Raw genomic sequence first — 14,616 nt, 5'->3', positions numbered from 1 at the left:
AGAGAAAAGAGAGAAAAGAGAGAAAAGAGAGAAAAGAGAGAAAAGAGAGAAAAGAGAGAAAAGAGAGAAAAGAGAGAAAAGAGAGAAAAGAGAGAAAAGAGAGAAAAGAGAGAAAAGAGAGAAAAGAGAGAAAAGAGAGAAAAGAGAGAAAAGAGAGAAAAGAGAGAAGAGAGAGAAAGAGAGAGAAGAGAGAGAAGAGAGAGAAAAGAGAGAAGAGAGAGAAGAGAGAGAGAGAGAGAGAAGAGAGAGAAAGAGAGAAAAGAGAGAAAAGAGAGAAAAGAGAGAAAAGAGAGAAAAGAGAGAAAGAGAGAGAAAAGAGAGAAAAGAGAGAAAAGAGAGAAAAGAGAGAAAAGAGAGAAAAGAGAGAAAAGAGAGAAAAGAGAGAAAAGAGAGAGAAGAGAGAGAAGAGAGAGAAGAGAGAGAAGAGAGAGAAGAGAGAGAAGAGAGAGAAGAGAGAGAGAGAGAGATAGAGAAGAGAGAGAAGAGAGAGAAGAGAGAGAAGAGAGAGAAGAGAGAGAAGAGAGAGAAGAGAGAGAAGAGAGAGAAGAGAGAGAAGAGAGAGAAGAGAGAGAAGAGAGAGAAGAGAGAGAGAGAGAGAGAAGAGAGAGAAGAGAGAGAAAAGAGAGAGAAAAGAGAGAGAAAAGAGAGAGAAAAGAGAGAGAAAAGAGAGAGAAAAGAGAGAGAAAAGAGAGAGAAGAGAGAGAGAAAAGAGAGAGAAAAGAGAGAGAAAAGAGAGAGAAAAGAGAGAGAAAAGAGAGAGAAAAGAGAGAGAAAAGAGAGAGAAAAGAGAGAGAAAAGAGAGAGAAAAGAGAGAGAAAAGAGAGAGAAAAGAGAGAAATATATATATATATATATATATATATATATATAGATAGAGACACACAGAGACAGAGACAGACAGAGACACACAGACACAGAGACAGAGACAGACAGAGACACACAGAGACAGAGACAGAGACAGACAGAGACACACAGAGACACACAGAGACAGAGACACAGAGACAGATACAGATCGCTCAATCAGACAGTGCTTGTTTCAGAATGACTTCAATTTGTATAAAAGCCATCTCCTCTTCTTTATCACTCATTTTGTCGCATATCTTTTGACATATTTGTGGCTTCATAAACCAAATCAAATCAGCTTTGATGCAACGATAAATTAATAGAGCAACGCCTTGATTGCTGATGTTGTGACATCATCATTAAGAGGGTAACCATTATTGCAATAACCTGATCAATTTTGTGACATCATCATCCTCACGCCCTTGAAGATTGCGTCAAAGGCTCGTGGAGGGGCTTCTGTGTTTCGAATTTTTGTTTAATACAGTGCTCTCACGACTTGTCTGCACGTTCCAGGATATGAGCATGCACTGTCTCTCACCTTATTAAAATCCTTTTAGATTACTTGATTGGACCCTATTTTACCCGAATCATAGCCTTGATTCAAGAAGGTGTGGAATCCATAAGATCCTTTTCAGTTATATTAATTAATTTAATCATGCATCTTTGGTTTGGGAGGTAATTAAAGAAGAGGAAGTTGCAACAAGAAATGCTTCATCCCAAAATTGCTGAATTCGAGATAGATTTACACTTTTTAAGCAGCGAAGCCGCTTCAGTATTTAGGCATGTCCTTCTTTCGTTCCATCCGTCAAAAATCGCATCCGTGTCCAAAGGAAGTGGTTCAGTTTGGTATTTTAAATATAAAATAGGCAAAGCCCAGATAAACAAGCCATATTTGCTCGATTTAAATCGAACAAGCATGGCTTGCTCCATCTGGTCCAAAAAAATGGACCACTGTCAATTGTATCGCCATGGCTTGCAAATGAACAAACAATGAAGAATACCACTCATCGTTGAGCAACAAATACTTGAGGAAAAACACAGCAAATGGAAAGGTAAGACAATGGTGAAACAGGGTTCCATTACCAAGCAGCTTGGAGGGTGCTCGCCAAGTGGTTGAATCACTCGAGAAAGCACTCCAACAAAACGTTTGATTAGGAATGACTGGCTTGGTAAGTGATTAGCGATGTAATGAAAAAAACCCATTCGAATTACCCATTATAATTACCCATTAGAATCAGCCTTTAGAATTATCCTTTAGAATCACCCTTTAGAATCACCCTTGAGAATAATCCTTTGGAATGACCATTTGGAATCACCCTTTGGAATTAACCTTTCAGAATTAACCTTTCAGAATAACCCTTTAGAATAACCCTTCAGAATAACCCTTTAGAATTACCCTTAAGAATTACCCTTTGGATTTACCCTTTGGAATTACCCCTTGGAATAACCCTTTGGAATAACATTTTGGAATAACCATTTAGAATAACCCTTAAGAATAACATTTTGGAATAACCATTTAGAATAACCCTTAAGAATAACCCTTTTGAATAACCCTTTAGAACTACCCTTTAGAATAACCCTTTGGAATTACCCTTGAGAATTACCCTTTGGAATCACCCTTTAGAATACCCTTTAGAATAACTCTTTAGAATAACCCTTTAGAATAACCCTTTGGGATTACCCTTTGGAATAACTCCTTAGAATACCCTTAAGAACAACCCTTGAGAATTACTGTTTGGAATTACCCTTTGGAAAAACCCTTTGGAATAACCCTTTTGAATGACCTTTCAGAATACCCCTTTAGAATAACCCTTCAGAATAACCCTTTTGAATTACCCTTTAGAATTATCCTTTAGAATTACCCTTTATAATCACCCTTTAGATTTTAGAATCACCCTTTAAAATCACGCTTTAGAATCACCCTTTAGAATAACCCTTTAGAATAACCCTTTAGAATAACCCTTTAGATTAACCCTTCAGAATAACCCTTCAGAATCACCCCTGAGAATTACCCTTTGGAATAATCCTTCAGAAAAACCCTTTAGAATAACCCTTGAGAATCACCTTTTAGAATTACCCTTCTGAATAACCCTTGAGAATAACCCTTTGGAATCACCCTTTAGAATCACCCTTTAAAATAACCCTTTAAAATTACCCTTTAGAATTACCCTTTAGAATCACCCTTTAGAATAACTGTTGAGAATAACCCTTGAGAATAACCCTTGAGAATAACCCTTTGGAATTACCATTTTGAATTACCCTTTAGGATAACCCTTGAGAATTATCCTTTAGAATTATCCTTTAGAATTACCCTTTTGAATAACCCTTTAGAATAACTCTTTAGAATAACCCTTTAGAATAACCCTTTGGGATTACCCTTTGGAATAACTCCTTAGAATACCCTTAAGAACAACCCTTGAGAATTACCGTTTGGAATTACCCTTTGGAAAAACCCTTTGGAATAACCCTTTTGAATGACCTTTCAGAATACCCCTTTAGAATAACCCTTCAGAATAACCCTTTTGAATTACCCTTTAGAATTATCCTTTAGAATTACCCTTTATAATCACCCTTTAGATTTTAGAATCACCCTTTAAAATCACGCTTTAGAATCACCCTTTAGAATAACCCTTTAGAATCACCCTTTAGAATCACCCTTTAGAATAACCCTTTAGAATAACCCTTTAGAATAACCCTTTAGAATAACCCTTTAGAATAACCCTTCAGAATAACCCTTCAGAATCACCCCTGAGAATTACCCTTTGGAATAATCCTTCAGAAAAACCCTTTAGAATAACCCTTGAGAATCACCTTTTAGAATTACCCTTCTGAATAACCCTTGAGAATAACCCTTTGGAATCACCCTTTAGAATCACCCTTTAAAATAACCCTTGAAAATAACCCTTTAAAATAACCCTTTAGAATTACCCTTTAGAATTACCCTTTAGAATAACCCTTGAGAATAACCCTTGAGAATAACCCTTGAGAATAACCCTTTGGAATTACCATTTTGAATTACCCTTTAGGATAACCCTTGAGAATTATCCTTTAGAATTATCCTTTAGAATTACCCTTTTGAATAACCCTTTAGAATAACCCTTTAGAATAACCCTTTAGAATCACCCTTTAGAATCACCCTTCAGAATCACCCTTCAGAATCACCCTTTTCAATAACCCTTGAGAATAACCCTTGAGAATAACCCTTGAGAATAACCCTTTGGAATCACCCTTTAGAACCACCCTTTAAAATAACCTTTCAGAATTACCCTTTATAATTAGCCTTTATAATTAGCCTTTATAATTATCCTTCAGAATAACGTTTTAGAAAAGCCCTTCAGAATTATCCTTTAGAATCACACTTTAGAATAACCCTTTAGAATAAGCCTTTCGAATAACCCTTCAGAATCACCCTTTGGAATAACCCTTGAGAATTACCCTTTGGAATAACCCTTGAGAATAACCCTTGAGAATAACTCTTGAGAATAACCCTTTGGAATCACCCTTTGGAATCACCCTTTAGAGTCACCCTTTAGAATTACCCTTTAGAATTACCCTTTAGAATTACCCTTTAGAATTACCCTTTAGAATTACCCTTCAGAATTACCCTTTAGAATTAGCCTTTAGAATCAGCCTTTAGAATCAGCCTTTAGAATCAGCCTTTAGAATCACCCTTTAGAATCACCCTTTAGAATCACCCTTCAGAATCACCCTTGAGATTCACCCTTTAAAATCACCCTTTATAATCACCCTTTATCATCACCCTTTAGAATAACCCTTGAGAATAACCCTTGAGAATAACCCTTTAGAATAACTCTTTAGAATAACTCTTTAGAATAACTCTTTAGAATAACCCTTTAGAATAACCCTTTGGAATCACCCTTGAGAATAACCCTTGAGAATAACCCTTTGGAATCACCCTTTGGAATCACCCTTTGGAATCACCTTTTGGAATCACCTTTTGGAATCACCCTTTGGAGTCACCCTTTGGAGTCACCCTTTGGAATCACCCTTTGGAATCACCCTTTGGAATCACCCTTTGGAATCACCCTTTGGAATCACCCTTTGGAATCACCCTTTGGAATCACCCTTTGGAATCACCCTTTGGAATCACCCTTTGGAATCACCCTTTGGAATCACCCTTTGGAATCACCCGTTGGAATAACCCTTTCGAACAACCCTTTCGAATAACTCTTTAGAATAACCCTTGAGAATAACCCTTTAGAATAACCCTTTAGAATAACCCTTTAGAATAACCCTTTAGAATAACCCTTTAGAATAACACTTTAGAATAACCCTTTCAAATCACCCGTTGGAATAACCCTTTCGAATAACCCTTTAGAATAACCCTTTAGAATAACCCTTTAGAATAACCCTTTAGAATAACCCTTTCGAATAACCCTTTAGAATAACCCTTTAGAATAACCCTTTCAAATCACCTGTTGGAATAACCCTTTCGAACAACCCTTTCGAATAACCCTTTAGAATAACCTTTTAGAATAACCCTTTAGAATAACCCTTCAGAATAACCCTTTCGAATAACCCTTTAGAAAAACCCTTCAGAATAACCCTTCAGAATAACCCTTCAGAATAACCCTTCAGAATAACCCTTCAGAATAACCCTTCAGAATCACCCTTTAGAATCACCCTTTAGAATCACCCTTTAGAATCACCCTTTAGAATCACCCTTTATAATTACCCTTTATAATTACCCTTTAGAATAACCCTTTAGAACAACCCTTCAGAATTATCCTTTAGAATCACCCTTTAGAATCACCCTTTCGAATCGCTCTTTAAAATCTCCCTTGAGAATCACCCTTGAGAATCACCCTTGAGAATCACCCTTTCGAATTACCCTTTCGAATTACCCTTTAGAATCGCTCTTTGGAATTACCCTTTGGAATTGCCCTTTGGAATTGCCCTTTGGAATCACCCTTTATAATTACCCTTTATAATTACCCTTCAGAATAACCCTTTAGAATCACCCTTTATAATCACCCTTTATAATCACCCTTTATAATCACCCTTTATAATCCCTTTATAATCACCCTTTATAATCACCCTTTAGAATAACCCTTTAGAATTCCCCTTTAGAATTCCCCTTTAGAATCAGCCTTTAGAATCAGCCTTTAGAATCACCCTTTAGAATCACCCTATAGAATCACCCTTGAGAATAACCCTTGAGAATAACCCTTTAGAACTACCCTTCAGAATAACCCTTTCAAAAAACCCTTTCGAATAACCCTTTGGAATTACCTTTCAGAATAACCCTTCTGAATTACGCTTTGGAATCAACCTTTAGAATTACCCTTTAGAATTACCCTTTAGAATTACCCTTTAGAATTACCCTTTAGAATAACCCTTTACAATAACCCTTTAGAATAACCCTCAAGAATATCCCTTTAGAATATCCCTTCAGAATAACCCTTTAGAAAACCCTTTAGAAAACCCTTTAGAAAACCCTTTAGAAAACCCTTTAGAAAAACCCTTTAGAATAACCCTTTAGAATCACCCTTTAGAATCACCCTTTGGAATAACCCTTTGGAATAACCCTTTGGAATAACCCTTTGGAATAACCCTTTGGAATAACCCTTTGGAATAACCCTTTGGAATAACCCTTTGGAATAACCCTTTGGAATCACCCTTTGGAATCACCCTTGGGAATCACCCTTGGGAATCACCCTTGGGAATCACCCTTTGGAATCACCCTTTGGAATCACCCTTCGGAATCACCCTTCGGAATCACCCTTTGGAATCACCCTTCAGAATCACCCTTTAGAATAACCCTTTACAATAACCCTTTGGAATCTTCTTCTTCTTCCTCTTTCGGCTTGCTCCCGTTAGGGGTCGCCACAGCAGATCAACTGCCTCCATTTCGCCCTATCCTCCACATTTTCCATTCACACTCCAACCACCTGCATGTCCGCCCTCACCGTATCCATGAACCTCTTCTTTGGCCTTCCTCTTCTCCTCCTGCCTGGCGGGTGCATCTTCAACATCCTTCTCCCGACATACTCTGCTTCCCTCCTGTGCACATGTCCAAACCATCTCAATCTCGCCTCTCTCACTTTCTCTCCAAACCGTCCTACCTGCGCTGTCCCTCTAATATACTCATTCCTTATCCTGTCCATCCTCGTCACTCCCAACAAGAATTGCAGCATCTTTAACTCTGCCACCTCCAGCTCTGCTTCCTGTCTTTTTGTTAGTGCCATCGCCTCCAAACCATACAACATAGCTGGTCTCACTACCGTCTTATATACTTTCCCCTTCACTCTTGCAGCTACCCTTCTATCACAAATCACTCCTGCAACGCTTCTCCACCCACTCCATCCAGCCTGCACTCTCTTTTTCACTTCTCTCCCACACTCTCCGTTACTTTGGACAGTTGATCCCAAGTATTTAAATCAATCCACCTTCCCCCACCTCAACTCCTTGCAACCGCACCACACCACCACCCTCCCTCTCATTTACGCACATGTACTCCATTTTACTCCGACTGACTATCATTCCCCTTCTCTCCAGGCGTACCTCCACCGCTCGAGGCTCGCCTCAGCCTGCTCCCTACTCTCCCTACAGATCATGATGTCATCCGCGAACATCATAGTCCATGGGGACTCCAGTCTGATCTCATCCGTCAACCTGTCCATCACCATTGCAAACAGGAAAGGGCTCAGAGTCGATCCTTGGTGCAATCCCACTTTTACCTTAAACTGGTCCGTCATTCCGACCGCACACCTCACCGCTGTCACACTGTCCTCATACATATCCTGCACGATCCTCACATACTTCTCCACCACTCCCGACCTCCTCATACAATACCACAACTCCTCTCTTGGCACCCTATCATAAGCTTTCTCTAAATCCACAAACACACAATGTAACTCCTTCTGGCCTTCCCTATACTTCTCCATCAACATTCTCAAAGCAAACATCGCATCAATGGTGCTCTTTCCTGGCATAAATCCATATTGCTGCTCACAGATCGTCACCTCTCCTCTCAACCTAGCTTCCACTACTCTTTCCCACAACTTCATGGTGTGGCTTAACAACTTTATCCCTCTGTAATTTCCACAGCTCTGCACATAACCCTTATTCTTGAAAATCGGAACCAGTACACTTAATCTCCACTCCTCCGGCATCCTCTCACTTTCCAAGACTTTATTAAACAATCTGGTTAACAACCCCACTGCCATCTCTCCTAAGCACTTCCATGCCTCCACTGGTATACCATCTGGGCCAACCGCCTTTCCACTTTTCATCTTCTTCATAGCAGTCCTCACTTCATCCTTACTGATCCACCCCACTTTCAGATTCACTATCTCCACCTCTTCCAACCTTCTCTCTCTCTCATTTTCTTCATTCATCAGCTCCTCAAAGTACTCCATCCACTTTCTCAACACACTCTCCTCGCTCATCAGCACATTCCCATTTGCGTCCTTTATCACCCTAACCTGCAGCACATCCTTCCCAGCTCGGTCCCTCTGTCTTGCCAATCGGTATAAATCCTTTTCCCCTTCTTTTGTATCCAACTTCTCAGACAGCTCGTCATATGCCTTTTCCTTGGCCTTTGCCACCTCTATTTTTGCCTTTCGCCACCACTCCTTGTACTCCTGCCTCCTTTCTTCATCTCTCTGACTATCCCACTTCTTTTTCGCCAACCCCTTCTTCCTTATACTTTCCTGTACTTCCTCATTCCACCACCAAGTCTCCTTATCTTCCTTCCTCTGTCCAGATGTCACGCCAAGTACCTTCCTAGCTATCTCCCTCACAACTTCTGCTGTCATTGCCCAATCATCCCACCCATCTTTACCACCATCCAACGCCTGTCTCACCTCCTCCCTAAATTTCACGCAACAGTCTTCCTCCTTCAGCTTCCACCATCTGGTCCTTGGTTCAGCCCTCACTCTCTTCCTCAACCTCACCTCTAAAGTCATCCTACAAACCACCAATCGATGCTGTCGAGCTACACTCTCCCCTGCCACCACCTTACAGTCACTAATCTCTTTCAGGTTGCATCTCCTGCTTAAGATGTAATCCACCTGTGTGCACTTTCCTCCACTCTTGTACGTCACCATGTGTTCCTCCTTCTTCCTGAAATACGTATTTACCACTGCCATTTCCATTCTTTTTGCAAACTCTACCACCATTTGCCCTTCCACATTTCTCTTGTTGAAACCGTACCTACCCATCACCTCCTCATCCTCTTTATTCCCTTCCCCAACATGCCCATTGAAATCTGCTCCAATCACCACTCTTTCATCCTTGGATACACTCTCCACCACTTCATCTAACTCACTCCAGAAATCTTCTTTATACTCCATCTCACACCCCATATGTGGGGCATATGCACTGATGACATTCGTCATCGCCCCTTCAATTTCCAACTTCACACTCATCACTCGGTCAGACACCCTCCTCACCTCCAATACCCTCTTGACATAATCTTCCTTCAGGATTACCCCGACACCATTTCTCCTCCCATCCACACCATGGTAGAACAGTTTGAAACCACCTCCAATGCTCTTAGCCTTACTCCCCATCCACTTGGTCTCTTGTACACACAGTATGTCCACCTTTCTTCTCTCCATCATATCAGCCAACTCTCGCCCTTTGCCAGTCATCATCCCAACATTCAGAGTTCCAACTCTCACCTCCACACTTCTACCCTTCCCCCTCTCCCACTGCCTCCGGACTCGCCTTCCCCGTCTCCTTCTCCTCCTCCTTCGCCCAGCAATAGCACAATTTCCACTGGTACCCTGCTGACCACCGGTACCGGTGGCGGTCGTTGGTAACCCGGGCCTCGACCGATCCGGTATGGAAATTCGTTTTGTTGTCCGCATAATGTTGTCCACAATAACCCTTTATAATTTCCCTTGAGAATAACCCTTGAGAATAACCCTTGAGAATAACCCTTGAGAATAACCCTTGAGAATAACCCTTGAGAATAACCCTTGAGAATAACCCTTGAGAATAACCCTTGAGAATAACCCTTGAGAATAACCCTTGAGAATAACCCTTTAGAATAACCCTTTAGAATAACCGTTTAGAATTACCCTTTGGAATAACCCTTTGGAATTACCCTTCTGAATTACCCTTTAGAATAACCCTTTAGAATAACCCTTTAGAATAACCCTTTAGAATAACCCTTTAGAATTACCCTTTGGAATTACCCTTTGGAATAACCCTTTGGAATAACCCTTTGGAATAACCCTTTGGAATAACCCTTTGGAATAACCCTTTGGAATAACCCTTTGGAATAACCCTTTGGAATAACCCTTTCGAATAACCCTTTCGAATAACCCTTTCGAATAACTCTTTATCATGAGACGTAGACATGTTGCAATATCACAATATTCATATCACACCTACAGAGTGTTGCTAAGCCTGGTGTTGGCTTTTTGCGTTAGGTTGGCTGGCTTGGGATCTGAGAGTCCTGAGTTTGAGACCCTGTTGGCTATTGAATTAACACCAGGTGGGGTTGACTCAGCCTGTCATACTTCTGAGGTTGGTGAAATGAGCACCAGTGAATTGGTAATAGGGGCATTGCATCAGTGGCATAGCTGTGCCCTCAACTGATGATGTAACCAGCAGACACAGGTTGCACATGAAGAAGAAGAAGGAGAAGTGCTGCTGCCTGCATTGTGTCACATGACCGAATTCAGGTGTAATTCAGTTAAGTATTAAAATGGAAAATGTCCAGACATACATTGCAGCATATGATGGTGTGGTCTTAGTCTCCACCTTCTTCTTTTCTTCTGCTGCTTCTTTCTGAGGCATTTCAAGGCTGTGGATGGCATCATTTGCCTGGGGCGCAGCTGTCCCACTGACATAGTGCCCCCTGTTGGTTAGAGGAGGAATTTGGAATTTGTTAATGGTTCCGGCTCTAACTCGCCTTCTCTGCCCAAAGGAAACCGGATCTTTAAGATCCACTAACTAATGTTGGCATATGGGACTTCCAGTTTTACGTTCATCTGAGGGACGGCACATACACCTTGATGCCTTTGGCTGCGAAACACCTGGGGTGTATTCTGTTTCCATGCAGCTACCTAGCGCTTGCCAAGCCAGCCGTTCCTTATCAACTGTTTCAAATGGAGTGCTTGCTTGAGTGCTTAATCTACTTGCGAGCACTCTATTAGAAACTTGGAAACTAAATTCAACCCTTGATACCAGTTTTTTGCTCGTCTGATATTCTTTTATCGGCTAGACATCTCAGACGTGAGTGTGCATACCCCTCGGACCCTACGTTATCCTGCAAGCCCCCAACAGGATGGTTCAGAGGTAGTACACTTACCTTTGAGCTCTCGTCTCTGTTTGATTTCTGAAGCAACTATGTACTCTGGGATTAGGCTTTCACAGACAGGTTGTTGCACGGCAATGTCCACCATCCCTCGGGTGAATGTTAAGCTGGGTGTGCCATCTGTTAGCCTTAGTTGCTGGATCTTCATGATCCCATGGTGTCCATTGCAAAGAGTAGGTGAGTTATCGTCGGCACTTTCAACAAATTCAAAATTCCTGCCACAGTCAAACTTCAGAAAAATGTCAGTCAAGCCTAACCAGCCAGTTCTTGAAACACTTGGACCAAAACACAGCAGTTGTCGTGGTATTAGTCGTAATAGTAGTAGTCCTTAGAGCACACCCATCTATGCAATCTGACCATTATATTTCCAAGTAAACTACAACCATCCAGTCATCACTGCTTTGTTTTCCCTCATTATTCCTGTAACAGCCCCTATTTCCCACAGGCATGTTGCTGTTTAGTGCAGTTTAAACGATAGGTAAACAATGAAAGTGTTGACATTCTCTGTGAAAAGCAATATTTTGGCATTTTGTACTAGTTTGGTGTCTGAGTAGCAGATTTAGTTACATGTGCCAATTGTCATCCCCCTGCACTGCTCACCCCCTCCCCTCCCCACCCCCTCCTCTTGAAGGGGGGAGCATGTGGGTGATAAGCCTGTCTGGCATGACTCGGCTATTTATTATTGAAGAATGTTGATTTTGGTGTCAGATGAAAGTCTATCTTGTCCACAACAAATGTGGAACACATTCACTTCAGGTATGCTCACATATATGTCCCAATGAGAACCACCCCCCCCCCCACCCAACCCCTGAGGACAGGCGGGGATGTTCTGAAGATCCCCAATCCGGCAACAGCTTTCAACAAACCCTTTGTGTGACACATTAAATAAAATCTATTTTTCAAGAGAAGTTCATTGGTGCATGTATCAGTGACCTCAAACATGACCTTAACAGTGGTAATCATGACTTTCAATATGCTAATTCCTAAAAATCTAACATCAAAATTTAGTCATTAAACTCGGAAGGTCACTTCGACATCACGACGTTGGATACGCCTCTGCCCACATCAAAAAATATGGCTGCCAAACCACTTGACCGACGACTTCATCATCCCCCATCCTCCCCCCCCCCCATACAATTTAGCCTGAGATGACTCAATTTTTAATACCGATCGGATAAAGCATTCGACATATGAAATTATGACATAACAAAGCCACCTATGACATCATCATAAAAAATCACACTTATTTCCTATTGGGAATACTTGATATGTGCAAAACTTCAATTTTTTTCATGGAGCTGTTTCAGAGATAGAGGTTCAATTTTTTTCCCCTTTTTTTCCGTCATGGTTGCCACACCACGTGACTGATGACATCAAATTATCAATCAAACATTCTACATGAGTAGTCGCACCGATGGTGAAAATGTCATGTAAATCGGATAAGCGGTTGCAGAGAAAACAGAGAAAATTAGCACGGATGGACGGACAAACGTACAACCCGAAAACATAATGCCAAAAACAAATGCAAATTGTTGATTCACATTTCGGCACATGTGTAGTTCACCCATATTCATCCAATTAATGCATAAACATTGTCACAAGGACATACCTATGCGGTTGTGAGTATTTAGTGCTTGACTCTCCCTTTACTATCCATTTTTTGTATTTTATTGAGGAGAATATTATAAAATAATTTGAGTAAGTAATATATGATGAACCCTTGCTCGGTGGAAACTGAAGAACAAATGCACTTGAAGAGTTTTGTACACTTGAGCTGGGTCTGGCAGCAAGAACACTTCCCACCCTTGGCTGATGGACATCCCCCTCAGCAACTGCAAGTTGCATCTACCTCAAAGAGACCTCCCTTGCCATCCTGCTTGTGGTCCAGATGAGCACCAGTCCACCACCCTCACTCCTTCCATCCAAACTGGAGAGGGTCCTGATCCACAATGGGCTGATGACAGCGTGGTATGCTGCCCTCTGAACGTGAAGCCGCCATGCATCCTGTGGGGGTGGATGGAACCCGCTCTAGATCGCAGCTCTTCTGGGAGAAGGAGCACCGCAGGTCGTTTATGGAACTGCCAATTTTTGCCGTTGGCTCATACATATGGCAAACCGTCCATTCCAGGACAGTTTGGTGTTCTACGCAGGTCTCTGCAAATAGCTGATCTGTGGCACTCTGAAGAGCTTCTGTGGCTCCAGGAATCCTTTGCCAGGCATTCCACCACAAGCCAAACATCCAATTCCTCTGACGTCCTTTGGAGGTTGAGTGTGGGGTCTCTGTGGACCACCATTTTTTAATAACTAGATTTTGATACTTTTATGTTCGATTTTTAGGAATTAGCATATCGAAAGTCATGCTGATCATTGTGAAGGTTGTGGTTGAGGTCACTGATACTGGTACCAATGTACTTCTCTTGAAAAATAGATATATTCTTTCATCTGTCACACATTTGGTTTCTTCACAGCTGTTGCCGGACTGGTGATCAGGAGAACATCCGCTCCCCCCTCGGGGCGTGGGGTTCTCATGTGGGCATATATGTGAGTATACCTGAAGTGAATGTGTTCTACAATTGGTGTGGACCAGATGGACTTTCATCTGACACCAAAATCAACATTCTTCAACGATAAATAGCCAAGTTGTGTCAGACAGGCCAATTGTATTTCTTGTGTTTATAGAAACAATTGTAATAGAAACAATTGTGTTTCTTATACAGAAAACCCACATGCTGTCCCCTTGAAGGGGTGTGGGGGTATGAGAATTGACGCACCGAACTAAATCTGCTCCTCAGACCCCAAATTTACAGAAAATGCCCAAATATTGCTTTTCACAGAGTGTGTCAGACACTTCAGATTTTTGACTCCACTATGGACCCTTGCATGTTTTTTCATTAGTCCTTCAAATTTCCCTACATGCTTATACTCACGATTTTCTCTGCAGTGCTTCACCAGCCTCACCCAATGGCCACGGGAGTTGGAAAATCATACCTTGTTTACTTGTGCATCATATCAGCAACAGCCTAGTAATCATCTCATACACTCCTCACGCCATAGTGTCCCTTACCAACTGTGGGTGAGTATTCCTGAAAAGTTACGCTGATATTCTTTACCCAGTATACAAATCGATAACTTGTGCAGACTTGGATTGGAATGTCTAAATATGATGGTTTGGTGTCTAAATATTTTTTTTTGTGTGCAGGCCAACTTTTCACAGCCATTCAAAGCCTCCCATCTTCTGCTGTACTCTGCTTCGGATGGGGTTTCCATATGGGATCACAGCAAGAAATACATTCACGTAACACTGCTTCGAGGTGTAGAAAGCCAGTCCCTTGGTGAGTAGGCCAACAACACTTCGTGATACACATGGCCATTATATTTGATTCACTGATTCTCTCTCTTAAAAATGCCTATTATATCAGGATTCAATCATTAATTTGGTCTGCTGGTGGTATAATCATTGAGATGTCGCTGTATTACTG

At 41.4% G+C, this 14,616-nt stretch overlaps 1 protein-coding gene across 3 annotated transcripts in view; it reads left to right on the top strand.

Moving 5' to 3' along the window:
* The window catches only part of LOC147012578 (pappalysin-1-like), a 227,682-nt gene that overhangs the window by 126,067 nt on the left and 86,999 nt on the right, over positions 1 to 14,616 (top strand). For all 3 annotated transcript variants that reach the window (XR_015050994.1, XR_015050995.1, XM_085853554.1), the window contains exons 11-12: positions 14,079 to 14,210; positions 14,337 to 14,469. Coding sequence is in view for 1 of the 3 variants with exons in the window: in XM_085853554.1 (XP_085709680.1) it covers positions 14,079 to 14,210; positions 14,337 to 14,469 (265 nt within the window). In the remaining 2 variants the exon portion in view is untranslated. The remainder of the gene's footprint in view (positions 1 to 14,078; positions 14,211 to 14,336; positions 14,470 to 14,616) is intronic.

The sequence above is a fragment of the Eptatretus burgeri genome, chromosome 14, assembly GCF_056783735.1.
Source record: "Eptatretus burgeri isolate ZD-2024b chromosome 14, Ebu_testis_v1, whole genome shotgun sequence".
NCBI lineage: Eukaryota > Metazoa > Chordata > Myxini > Myxiniformes > Myxinidae > Eptatretus > Eptatretus burgeri.
The sequence above is the reverse complement of the archived record's forward strand: the minus strand, read 5'-3'. Positions and strand labels throughout refer to the sequence as shown.